Consider the following 13,787-nt stretch of genomic DNA (forward strand, 5'->3'; position numbering starts at 1 on the left):
TAGAGCCTCCAAACCACCCCCCTATTCCCCTAAGTAGAGATGGTTTCTAATCACCAAGAACTTGGTAGTTACAGGGGGAACAAACCATCAAGGGACTGAAATGATCCACGATCCATGATAACAAAACCTCTTAAGGTGAAATTAAGTGATAGTCACTTTTCTTTTTCTTTCTCTTCAACAGAAAATATGATGCTGGCATGCTAACTGCGTGAGACAACTCGGCCCACAGACAGCCACAAAGCACAAAAACGAAACAAAACTCAGAGAAGAAACGAGAATGGTGTTTTCCTGGCGTCTACAAGAAGCGCTTTATTTTTCCTCTAGATTGCTTTTCTAAAAAAACAAAACAAGACAAAAAACAAAACTGAAACAAACATTTAAAGGAACAAGACAAAAAACTTCAGGTGATACTATTCAAGCATGTTCTTTTATTAAGCGTAGGATGAGAGGAACAAGAAGACATTGAAGCAGGATGCTGAACAGACACACACACTGAGGGGCTGTGAACCTCCGCGATGGCGTTGTTTCTCGAAACTGTGAGTGAAGAATGGAGGGAACAGCTTTTTATCCCCCATCCCCAAAATATCCTGTAAGGGCGCAAGACTTCCTTTCCTGCCTGTCAAGGTATCTAGGGAATGATTTGCAAAATTTGTTATAATCGCTAAAGAATCTTTTGTATAGCTTTGGCCGGGGAGTCGGTGGACCAGTACTTGGCGACCCAGTCATTGTGTCTACCCCACCCATTTCTAAGTGTCACCTCCGTCTTGGCTGGAACAAGGTTCAGAGGGTCCTCTCTCCAGTAGTTGCCAAGCCCACTCCGACTTGATCAGGCTGAAGGAAACGGTTATCTCCTGGATCAGGGCAGCGAAGGATAAACACTGGCCTTTTTCTTCCCTAAATGAGAAAAAGCCAGCTCCTGGCTACAGTGTGGCCATGGAGGCTGTGCCTGGGGCAGGGGAGTGGGGCACCAGGCTGTCCTACACGGTGAGAATTGCTCGTGCTTCTACTGTGAGACAAAGAACCTACCAAGCAGCTAAGCGTCACTTTCAAACGGGAGCAGAGGGACCCAAGCGTACCCCAGCCCCAGAAGAGATGCATTGTTGTCCCTTTACCCCCAGAATTCCCTGCTTCCCATTGGTACCTAACATTTTTCGCTCTGTTGTGACTACTCTTATATCCTTGACTCTAGCGGATCTGGGTCGGAGGGACATGGAAAGCCCTGGGATGATAAGTTGGAAGGGGTCCAGCGTTGGCAGTTACGCCCGAGCACTCGCGCATGGTGGGCATGTGTGCTGATCCTTGCCGAGCGCCCACTTAGCCGGACGGGCTGCCAAGTCCTTCCTGGATCAGCCTCTCGCTGAGCGCCCACAGGGCCCGGGCCGTGTCTTCACTCTGGGCTTCCGTCGAGGGCATGCAGCGGCAGCAGTTGTTGAAGTACATCCCTCCCAGACCCTCCAGTTCTGGAGCGGCAGCGCAGTAGATGGTGGTGGCGGCTCCTTGTTGCTGGAAAGCAAAGAACAAAGACCACAGAACTTTTTTTAAAGAAAAGAGGTGATGGAATGACTTTCTTCTAACTGGGAATGAGCAAGAGTCTCTCCCCACCTGGTTCAGATGCATCTGGATCTCAGCACGGCCGAGGGTACTGAAGTCAAAGCACACGACTGTAAAAGGTACGATGGGACCATCCTGGGAAAACGAGTTCATAAACTCCGCTCGTAAAGCCAGTGTGACTTTTTACACCTCATATAGGAAAAAGCTTTGAAAACAGACACGTCTATCAGTTAATCACATTAGATGTCTCTTCTGAGCAACGAGAAGAAGATGGGATCCTTTTGAACACGCGAGAACAAATTCAGCCAACTTCCTCACTTCTCAACGCGTAATGTCATTTGACACCGAGAAGTTTCTAGAAACTTCTCTCTGAACTAAACCAACCACTCTAATCACGGCCCATCAGGTAGACAACCAAGCTGGACTGGTGCCAGATTTTTCCTTATTCGTTGCCCATGGGGCTGCTAGAGGAAGGGTTTGTGATGCTGTGTTAAAATGTTTGAGACCCACATGTACACATATTCCCCACCATCACACATGCCTCATGCAGACACAAGACACGTTTGTGAATTTATCCTTATCCTGGAAACCTTTTTAGAAGTGTCATATTCAGCCCATACTTGCAACGGGACAGGGGCTTGGGGGACCATGTCCTCCCAGCCCCCTTCAAAATGCAAGTTGTAATGAGTGCAATTGATCACTTCTGATTGACCTTTTGAGTAGCAGTTGGCGCTGTGGCTAGGGGTGTGTGTGCCAGTGGGGCACCATATCATCCGGGCTGACAGTACTGTCAGGGATGCCAGAAAGAGGGCAAGAAATCACTTCGCTTTGCAAGCCATAATTAAAAATAATAGGCTGGTGTTCATAGGGGGACACCATCGGCACGGCTCTCATTTGAAACCCATACAGTTTATCTGGCGTCTTATGATTATTTATGTGCATCACAGCCCTTGCTGCATCAACTAATTATCAGTGGATGATAGAGGAGGGGGGTGGGAGGCAGAGGAGAATGGAGAAAGATAACTGGGGATAAGGTCAACATTAAGAAAACATTAAGGACGTCTAATTGCGAGGGAAATGAGTTTCCATCCCCACCCAAAAGCTTACTCTGTTTCTCCCCCTACAGGGTGTAAACTGTGCCCAAGCAGAGAGCTTACTGGAGACCATCCCCCCCACAGGGTTTGGTTTGCATTCACCGTGGTTGTTTCGTACAGCCATCGGGCGCCAAGGTCATTCTGAGAATCAAGGTCTCAAGGTATTATGACTAGGGAAGTACTAGAAAGTAAAGTAGACGTGGGGTTTTTGTTGCAGGGGGGCGGGGGGACATTTATTGAATTTGTCTGAAAACCAAATGGTCAAATACATTCAAGTGACATGCTTGTGCAGAGGAGGGTGGTGTGAAGTGGGAATGGGATACCTGAGTTCTGATAATAACGGGCTGCTCGACTGTATTGGACAAGGCCCTTTGGTCCAAAATTTGAACCCCTGACATGACTTTGCTTTAATGAAATAGTCATCGGTGTGTTATTTCCCCAGCCCTGTCACCCATGCCCACTTCTCAGACAGCCAACTGTTTATTTTTTTGGGTTCACCTGTTTCTTTTCAAATGGATTTGTGTGGCTCAGGTCTAATGGACATAAGCCCATGTCATCCAAATTTCCTTTCGCTGAATTATTATTCCTAATAACCCTTAGCTTAGCACATTTATCTAACGAAGTTCCAGTGGCTTATCTGACTACCCCCTGCATCCCATGTGGGGAAAAAAGGCAAGCAAAGCACCTCTAAAGACAAATGGAAGAGCTGAGATGCTCATCTTGCCAACCCAAGCAAATATCATCTTGGCCTCAATTCTTAGCAGATGTCAGGTGGAGATGGTGTTTTGAATAATTTTCTGGATATCTGTTTTCGATTTCCATTTTACTTTGCAACTGCCCAAACCACCAAAGAGTGGTCAGGGCCCTTGGCATCAGCTCTCAAGTGGTGGGAGAAGCCAGTCAGCTCATCCCTAAATCCAGGCTCCCTCAACCCCACCCCAGGGCGGTTACAGTATCAGCATTCATACATCACAACAAACTGGCTTCTCACAGCTCCACCAATCCTGAGAAAAGATCAAAGTTGGCCACTTGGGAAAGCAACAAACGGAATTCTTCCAAACCCAGCGTAATCTTTTGCCACTCTGACCTTCTAAAATGATACCATGCCGCACTCTCTTGCATTGTTGGAATGGTATTTTTGCAGAGAAATTCTGCGCTTACATTGATTCAGAATCGAGTTGATGAGGGAGCCGGGGGGCATGCATTTTCCCTCCATGGGATGTGAAAGCAATTGCAATCGACCTCATTTCATGTAAACCGCCACTTGGCTACCACGCTGACAACCGTAAAGTTGAGTAAAGCCCAATCTTTTATCAAGAGCTGGCTTTGATTCCTTTGCCACTAGGCTCAGGGCGATACACAATTTAAATCTCATCACCAGCGGTGCTGACTCTGTAGAAGAACACATACAGCAGGGCACCTGAAAGCAAAGACCACCTTTTCCACTCCGAAGATCAACTGTGCACATCTGGCAAAGACAGACTGGACAGTGAAGTAGTGACCGCATCTTTTTGTCCCAAGCCCACGACCCTTTCAGCTTCTCAGGGAATGCTCTTTTCACCTGCACCCATGGCAGCCTCTGAGTGACATCTTTATAGGGTCAGATGGGATGACGGTTTAATAACAAGTTCTAATTTTGGGTTTATCAGCTTTTCGGCCTATCACCAGAATGAGATGGAGCCCCATTAGGAAATCTCATTAGTAAATAAGCTGGTACTACTGATACAAGATAAAACGTTTTTAAACTGATAGAAGAAAAATTTTTAAAGAGCACTCTCATCACCACCAAATGACTTTCATGCCACTTTGGGGGGCATCCATCTGTAATCCAGAAAAAAATGAAAGAGCCCTATCAAGGAAATGATGTTACCAACTCTTAGAAGATATCTGCCTTGCTAGTTGGCACCACTGCTTACTGATCCGTCGTGATGAGATAATAGCAGTGTCTTGACACATAAACACTAGCTGGAGCTGTGGGTTCCCCTCGGTGATTTTTTTAAGAACAAACTCACGGGAAGCCTGGAGGTTGCCTGCCGTTGCTGATCACGGGAACTGGGGTGGCGACTCTGTCCTGTAGCAGCGGCAGTGAGTTAGGGCGTGGATCGCACGGGGCTGAGGATTTCTGGGAAGCCCAGTAGAATCTTCAATCACGCCTGAATGCCATTTCTGATTTAGTCAAACATTTGCGAGCTGCCAAAGGAGAACTACACCATCAATCTTTACAGCGTCTGTAAAATTACCCAGGATTCTTGTTTGGGATTAAGTTAAGAGCATCTGGGTAATAAGGAGGTTCATCATTCTCTTTCAGAAATCATTGGTCGGACCAGCGGCACAGAAAGGTGGGATTTAGAAAGCAGTTCCTGTTCATTTATCGTTGGGGCCCTGAGATCTAAACCCTCCATCCTTCTAAAGCCCTAGGTTGGGATGAAATGGTGACGTAGCTGCGTTTCATCAACACTTACTTGATAACCACTAGCCCTCAATGTGCAGCTGTCCACACGGACTCCGAATGAATATTGACTCTTTGCAAGAGAAAGGTACAGGGGTTTCTGATCAACAATCTAGGCTTAAGGAAAAATCCACCCATGTGTTAATATTTGTAATGCATTGGTAGGTACTCTAATATGACTTACATTTTAATAAGGACCCATGTTACACAATTACGTTTAGTTTTCAGGTTTCTCTACTTTTAAAATGCATGCTTCTTTAAAAAAAGAAAGGATAAATTCCTGTCTTAAACTAGATTTAACTCTGAGACATAAAAAAGTAGACACACTACCATGGGATATCTGTATATTCAATGATTTTGAGAGTAGCAGATGTTCTAAGATTGCTTTCCTACAGACACGTCGGTAATAGGACACTGCACAGCAAATGTTGAGTGAATCAATCTATGCAGAAAGTGGAGTTGAGAAAGGGAAGGCAGCACAGAACTTACACTGGACTTGGAACCCCAAGGGCAGGGAAGGAGAACTTGCCTACTGGAAGCGGGCAGTGATGACTGTGCTGAATTCCCGGGACAAAGAAGTTTGCAGGTGTCACAGGAAGAGAAGACAGGTGCCTCTTTGAACCCTCAAAGCTTTCCCTGTTACTCATCTGGGGTCTGTGAGGCAAAGCAAACGATTTCCAAATGCAGGACTGATGCAACGGCCCCGGTGAGTACAGCAGAATCAGTTACCCCGGAGCCTCGGTGGAGATGGGGCAGTGAATGCAGGGGCCATAGGTGGGCCAGATGGCCGCCCTCTCTCAGTCTCTTCACATCTCCCAATAACCCTCCCCAAAGAGAGTTTGCAGCTACCCTACTGGAAACGTGCGACGCGGTGTCTCAGGGTTCATCTCCTGAGGCTGGGGTGCTTGGAGCACAGCTGTTCCTCAGCAATAGGACGGTTTAAATCTCTGATTTGAGAGAAAAAAACAAAGCAATCTGCTCCAAAAGGTTACGCGTTCCTTACTCACCATCTGAGAACAATCTTTTAAGCCGACAGGTGAGCCACCTATTCTGTTAGTTCATAGAGCAATGCAGCTTATGCAGGCGTGAGGCTCAAGGGCCTCGCTGCTCCTGTGACCACAACCAACCCCTGGCCCTCCTGCCTGGGTGTGGAATGAATGCAAATCAATAACGTATCAAATTCCACCAAAATGACGCGAGACCAGCGACGACACAGAACGTGCCTCGAAAGGACCCCTTTTCCTCCACACTGTCGAGCTTTTCCAGTGAGTCGTTGCATACGGGGACTGTTTAAGTGGGGACGATGGCCAGCATCTGCCGCGAGCTTGCCATCCCCCTGGCACTGTGCAGAAAGCTCTGTAAGCACCATACTCTAACCCGCACACAGCTCTACCAGCCAGGGACGATCATTATCCCCGTTTACGGGGAAGCCTACTTAGTACCAGAGCTCAAAAAGCAACTCATCCAAAGCCACACAAATCATCACACAAGTTGACCCTCCGGAATCCACGCCAGACGCAGTACAAAACCTCCTTCCCAAACTTGCGACACACATTTGCAGGCTGCGCATTCCCTGCGTCTCCCGTTTGGCTGAAGCTACCTTAGGAGGAGTCTTCTTTCCCTCCTCAGCCAGGCCATGTCTGGCCGAAAATTAAATGGAGGGGCTGTACGTTTACCTTTTAAAAAACGGGCTGTCATGTGCTCACCTGAGAAATGCTGGGAGGAGAATTTCCCATTGTTGATTTAGGCAGTGAACTAAATGGAAATTATATCCATCTGGATTAACAAAAATGAAGACCCAGTGCCACCTCAGAAGATCCAATGGCAAGTGACCCTTAACAAAACCATCACACCTGATTCAAAATGCCACCTCCAGGTGCCAGATGCGACCAGCTGTGAACCTACTACTCTTGGACGATCGACTTTTTTTCAAAGCGTGAACGGAACCACATCAAAACCAGTGAAACCCTGAGCAATCTCCATCTTATAACTTCACACACATGTGCAATGAATATGGCCTTTTGGAGGATAGTATCTGACACGTTACATCAGGTTTGCAGAGGAAACTGATCCACCTCCCTCTCCTGCCCTCCCCCAATTAATTCCTGAGAAATTAATTCCTGCAAATTCCTAAGAAGTGATTCCTACCAAGGCGCCAAACAATATAGGCTTAGGTACCTGCAAATACTTCTTGTAGATATTGTAATATAACTTTTTTCATAGTCCTCGGGAGTTTTGCTAACTCACAGGCTGTTCTTAGCATTTATTACAGAAGGGAAATCCACTCAATTTCTCAAGTAGAAAAAGTGAAGAGCGTCAGGAAAGCGGATATTTGTTTTTAACTGAGGAGGCTGGAAAAGTCTTCGAGAATGTTCTGGAGAGTCCATTTAGATCACATGCAGATCTTAGCCTGACGGAAGAGAATGTGTACCTACCACGTGTTAGGATATTTACCTCCTGCCTCAGGGAAAGAGTTTCTTTGCTAAAGAGGATCACAAACGTGGAAAGCCTCAGAGGTTCCTTTTCATCTGACTGTCTCTCCCGTGGCAGGTAAAGGAGTCCCATTCCCTGGGTGACCCTGAGACACAGGGTGCGATGGCAGTTGCTCTGAAGGAGAGCTAAGCCATGGGATATGCCAGCGCAACACCATCATCAGTGCAGGGGGTCCTGGCACAGGACACAGCCCCACAAAGCAGACGGCAGTTTGAGTGAGAGGTGTTTGAGGGGCACACTTGGGACAGAGCTTTCACATAGCAGATGTGCACACGTCTTCACTGGGAGAGAATCACGATGACATGGAGGCTTTCTTATTTGCACCTGAGGCACCCCAAACATCATGCCCCCAAATCCACATCAGGCCATAAAGACCATGCTAGTCTCCTTGACAAAAGCCATGAATCTCTAGCAAGACCGTTAAGCAGTTTTAAGAGACTGACTTGAAGACCAGGGCAGAATGAGCTGGAAAGTCAGGAGGACGGTGGCCGTGATGCTCTGAGAGATCTTTGCAGGAACAAGCCCAGGGACCAGGAGGCTCAGGATGCGAAGCTGGAAAGGACTTTTAAAGGCAGAAGGAGCATATTTGTCTTTGCTGGCCTTAGGCTTGGGGGAGGGGTAGGCAGACACCCCCGACCATCCAAAGAGGTCCAGAGCCATGTTTGTTCTGGACAGCAAGGCTCCAGAGGATTTCTGCTTAGGCTAATCGGCAGCATTTCAGGGCAGCGTGGCCCTGGGAGGTTTTCAGGACTGTGTTTCCAATTGGCTGAACGGTTCTGAACTTGCCCTTGACATGAATGCGGCCCTTTTCATACTCCCTTTGTGTTCCAGAATTCTTGCCATAAACATGGCAGGGGTTCCATGACCGATTGATGGCTGATCTCAAAAGAGTGGAGGTGGAACAGGTAGCATGATTTCAGCGTCCTGAGACCTGCTGTTATTTCTAGACGCGCTCTGGTGCAGGGGGAGTCCTCCAGAGGAGGGAAGGAAAAAGGAACGGCTAAGTACAGGCCAGGTGGGTGACATTACTCATGCCTGTTCTACCTTCCTTTTGTGCCAAAGATGTTCTAGAACTGATTGGGCTGGAGAGACGGTCTCATTAAAAATAAGAGAGGACGTTGTTACACCTGTAACAACATCTCTGTTAGATCCATGGAAGCATTCCCTGGGCATTCTGTGCTGATGCTGCCTGGGCTGCCCACATTGCTTTTCAAGTAGGGGGTTGTCCTGCTGGGCTGGAAAACTGCACTGCGGTAGCCACTCTTCCACGGGTTAGTTTGAAATGGCTCAGCAGAAGGATTTTAGTAATGTGCCACCAAAATAAGCATCGTCCTTCCACCTGGGACAAATCCGATGGCCCATTCCTGAACTATTCCAACCCGGCCACCTGGACACTAGTGCCGAAGGACTACTGAGTGTTCCTAAGAGCTCAGAGAAGGCATTTAGCTTGTGTTAATTTGAAACGTTTTTACTTCTTTAACCTTGGTTCTAGCTAGCTCTGTATACTGTATATAAATGTATGCCTCTGTATTTGCCATGTATACTGAAATAAACCTTTAAAGTTATCGCCAGGCAGAATGAATGGGTTCTGGTCTAATATAATGGCGCAAAGCATATCTTCATGGTGCAAGTGAAACAGACAGCTTCCCCCCTTCCCTTCTTCTGCACAGAATCGCACCACAGAGTTGGCCTGCCACGCCGGCTCCTTTAGAAAACCACAGAGCTGACCATTTTTGTGAGCAGGCAAACCCCAAACAAACAAGCTCTTTGTTGCCATTGTTAAGGTTGACGGTTCCTTTACACCTAGGACACAGAGAGAGTCTACAACCTAGTGCCGAAAAGGCATTGGTGACGGGGGGGATAAAACCCACGGTGTCTGTCTTCTCTGATGAGGCCACATGGCCTCGTGGTAAGATATTCACAAACTCTTAACTCTTCCAGCAGCGAATTAAGAGAACGGAGTCTGCAACAATCAGATCTCACAGGCAGGCCGCCCTCCGCCCTCCGTGTCCAGCCACACTCTTTCAAGTCAAGCACATCTGTGTTTAGGTTTGTGCCTTTTCATAGAGGGCTCTCTGTGACGGATCATTTCTCAGGCTCAAAGACGCTGGCCCTGTTGATATTTCATTTAGAACATACTGTGGAGAGCGTCTCATTTATATTACTTCCATAATTAATGGGGAGAGCTTAGGCACTGCCTTTGCACAGACAGATCTCGTCACAGTGGTCGATGGGTAGAGGAGAGACAGACAGTAGGTATTTCATTCACCAGCAGCGTGTCGCTAGTTAGTGGGAAATGATCACGTATGCTGTTGCTTTAATTGCCAGGGTAAATAATTCTGCCTCGGTGTAAGGGAACATTTTAAAGCACTTGGTGCAAATAGACTAGAAACAAAACACACACACACACACACACACACACAATTACCTTGATTATGCAACACCTTAGCATAGAAAGTTACAAAGGTATGTCTTTCTTTTTTTAAAATTGCATTCTATCGTGCAAATATTCTCTAAATATGCATGTGCTGAGTACTCATCATCTACTGTATTTTAGGAAATACAATTAGGCCACCTTTCTCTTCTCCTGTGTAGACTGTAAATACCTGTAGATCTTTCTCTTGCTTCCTTATGTAAATATATGTAAATACTAACAAGCTCTGCATGCTGATATTCTAGGCAATTTCAGGTACTTTTATAATCTGAAGGCATGTACTTGAAGTGGTTTGTTAAAAGGAAAAAAAAAAAAACCCCACCTCTCTCAAACTCTTGAAAGCTGAATAGAAATTAAAGATTTCTTCCTAGACTGTTGTGGTTTCTTTCGTTTGCCTTCTCCTCTCTCAGCAGGGTCCCCCACTTAGGCTCCCTCACCTACTGCCAGGAAAGGGACACCTGGGCATCCACCGGACCCAGGAACAGTGGCTGAACTATGTGGTCTGGGTTTGTACACACTTTCCTTTGGTTTCTCTAAACGACTTCTAGAATCTTCAGGTAGGCATCTTTGGGTTTTTCTATCGAAAGAATCGGGAGTAAAAATAATAATTCGTATCTATTGTTCCCCTACTACGTACCAAGCACAGGGCTCGAGGCTTGACGTCCCCACAACCCTAAGAAAGGACCCTGTCAGTCATTCCCATTGCAAAGATGCAGAAACTGAGTCACAGCAAGATGAGCATGTGCCTAAAGTGACAAAACCATTAAATGCCTCTCAAACGCCAATTCTTTCCTGTATACCAAGGGTAAGGGTGACAGAGGAAATATTTTAGGCTCTGTAGGCCCTATGGTCTCCATCACAACTACTCAGACCTGCCACTGTTGTTCTGAAAACAGCCATAGACAACACCTACCCCAGTGAACATGGCTGTGTTCCAATAAAACTTTATTTACAAACACCTCTTCCCTACACCCAAAGCTCAGTTACTCTTCAACAGACCATGACCCTTTCCCTTTCAAATACGTTTATGTGTTTGACGGGGAACTCATTTGATCAACTGAAAAGTCTCCATCTCTTCCTTGTATGTAGCAACACTATTTGCAGAAGCCGTGAAGTATTAGGGGAGCAAAAATGAAGACCCCCCCCACCCCGAGCTTATAAATCAAACTCTTCCTCAGACAAATCTCACTGCCAGGTTTCAATTTAGTTATCTTTCATTTTCATAAATGGGGATGGAGGGAGAAAGTATGAAAGTCTAGGGTAAAAAGAGAGAAATCAAGCGACACTCACCCTTCAATGAGGGGAAGGAGGCCATTACCTCAGGTATCTATGGAAACCAAGCTGCACGTAAACTTTTTAATGGTTGGAAAGCAGCACTGGCTTTTGAAGGTGTTTTTCCCAAGTATGATGCTTCGGTGTAAATGCGTTAATTGACAGTTTCCTTCGGGACTTTTTTATTGAAGTTTCCAAACTAAATTTCATGGCACAAGGAACTCTCTGGGGCCCTTGAAGAATGCTGCAAAGGTAGGGCTTTAGAAAACTGAGCCAGCTCTGGCATCCTGTACAAATCCAAGCCGATTCCCCTGTAGGGCGAGTGAAGCAGCAGCCCTCACTGCCTGTAGTTTTCCCTTTTTAAAAGGCCCCCTGCAGTCACCTGGGGATGGGAGAGAACCTCTCTAACCTCAGCTGAACAAGAATCAGGATCATCCCTTGAGTCGTGAAGAGAAATGAGACTAAGGAGTGGGAAGGCGAAAGCTCTGGGTGTTTCTGCAGATCGGGTGGCGGTGTGGGATGGTGGTAAAAGCCCAGGAGCTGAAGTCTGAGATACGTGAATTCGAGTCCCGACTTTGCCACCTGGCAAGCTCTGTGACAAGGCACTGAGCCTTGGTCTCCCCATCTGTGAAATGGACATCGTAACAGCCCCTTCACCGGGTTCTTGGGAAGATTGGTTGTCATATCTGGAGATTACCTGAGTACACCATAGGTACTACTTCAATCCTGGCTACAAGTCCGTTGATTAAAAATTTGAAGGAGGAAGCATACAGATCAAAATAGCTCATCTGTCCTTCATTTGAGGGACTTAAAAGTGGGGGGTGTGGACATTTCTACCTTCAAAGCAAGAACTTCAAGAGGCAGTCACTTTTCTCACCAGTCTTTACCCAGCATCTCTGGGTACCAGGCTGGCCATGGATTCCACTGGTCTGCTCCCCTGACCACAGCAACCAGAACCAAGTTCACACCCGTGAAACCAGAGCACTGACATCTCAACGACAGCCACAGTCATGTATTAAGCACTGTAAAATCCCAGACCCTGCCCCCGGCCCTGGCCCTTTATACGTATCTACTCTAAATCCCCCAATCTCCCTGGGCAGTGATTCCTAGAAAAGGAGATGGATAGAATGATAAGGGAACAGGTGCAGTTGTGTTTTTTTTGTTTGTTTGTTTAAGTGCAGTATTCCTTAAAAAACTAAAAACAGAGTTGCCATATAATCCAGCAATCCCACTCCTGGGCATATATCTGGAGAAAACCATAATTCAAAAAGATACACGCACCCCAACGTTCACTGCAGCACTATTCACAATAGCCAAGACATGGAAACAACCTAAATGTCCATCGACAGACAAATGGATAAAGAAGATGTGGTACATAGATACAATGGAATACTACTCGGCCATGAAAAAGAATGAAATAATGCCATTTGCAGCAACATGGGTGCAACTAGAGATTATCATACTAAGTGAAGTAAGAGAAAGCCAAATACCAACGTGCTATCATTTATATGTGGCATCTAAAAAAATGATACAAACTTATCCAGAAAACAGAAACAGACTCACAGACTTCAGAAACAAACTTATGGTTACCAAAGGGGAAATGTGAGGGGAAGGGGTAAATGAGGAGTTTGGGATTAACAGATACATATCACTATATATAAAATAGATAATCAACAAGGACCTACTGTATAGCACAGGGAACTCAATATTCTGTAATAACCTATATGGGAAAAGATTCTGAAAAAATGCTTATATGACTATGTATAACTGAATCACTTAGCTGTACACCTGAAACTAACACAACATTGTGAATCAACTATTCTCCAATATAAAATAAAAATTAAATTTAAAAAAAGTGCAGTAAAAACGTAGAATCTAGGTGTTGGGTAGATGGGTGGTTGCCACATTATTCTTTCAAATTTTCTATTCGAAAACTTTTGTAATAAAATGTTAGAAAAATACATGGATCCATCCCTGTGGGGTATTAGCCCCATTTTACAGAGGAGAAGACTGAGGCACAGAAGTGGTCTGGACTGGCCTAATGTCCTCCACCTGGTAAGTGGTGACATCCTCTTTGAAATCCATGCCCAGCTGGCTCCAGTGCTGCTTCTATGATGGGCCCCTATGCATCTCTGTTACACCTTGTAGGGTCAATTAACCCTGTCTCTCTTATTCCACTGGTTGAATTTTTACCTCAAAACATGAAAACTGGTTTTCTCACACTCTTCCCCCCAGGCAGGCAGATCTTGGGGCCTCCAACTCAGAGCCCAGAAATCAATTAGCTCAACAGCAAAAGCGACCCGTGTATGAATGGATGTAAATTTGTATCCATTCACCTGGTGGCTATTTAATTTGGCTTTTGATTCTAATGCAGCTCCTGAAGACGTAGGGTTATTCTCACTCACTGAAAACGTGCCACCAGGTTCAGAAACACTGATGCCCCCCCCCCAACCCGGCACATTGACAGTGCCTGTGATTTGGACCCAAAACTCTG

The 13,787-nt window shown here is 46.0% G+C and overlaps 2 protein-coding genes across 3 annotated transcripts in view; one reads left to right on the top strand and one right to left on the bottom strand.

The window, feature by feature from the left end:
* MAF (MAF bZIP transcription factor) overlaps positions 1-264 on the top strand; it is a gene marked incomplete at its 5' end in the record, with an annotated part of 359,645 nt that extends 359,381 nt beyond the window's left edge. The window contains one exon of one of the 2 annotated variants that reach the window (XM_081216138.1): positions 182-264. Coding sequence is in view for 1 of the 2 variants with exons in the window: in XM_081216139.1 (XP_081072265.1) it covers positions 182-212 (31 nt within the window). The remainder of the gene's footprint in view (positions 1-181) is intronic. The other variant, XM_081216139.1, reaches the window with a different exon arrangement.
* Positions 265-1,307: 1,043 nt separating this feature from the next.
* WWOX (WW domain containing oxidoreductase) overlaps positions 1,308-13,787 on the bottom strand; it is a 983,360-nt gene continuing 970,880 nt past the window's right edge. The window contains exon 9 of the mRNA XM_081216136.1: positions 1,308-1,503. Within this exon, the coding sequence (XP_081072262.1) occupies positions 1,315-1,503 (189 nt within the window). The 3' untranslated portion in view covers positions 1,308-1,314. The remainder of the gene's footprint in view (positions 1,504-13,787) is intronic.

This window comes from Mesoplodon bidens, assembly GCF_964165515.1.
Source record: "Mesoplodon bidens genome assembly, chromosome: 18".
NCBI lineage: Eukaryota > Metazoa > Chordata > Mammalia > Artiodactyla > Ziphiidae > Mesoplodon > Mesoplodon bidens.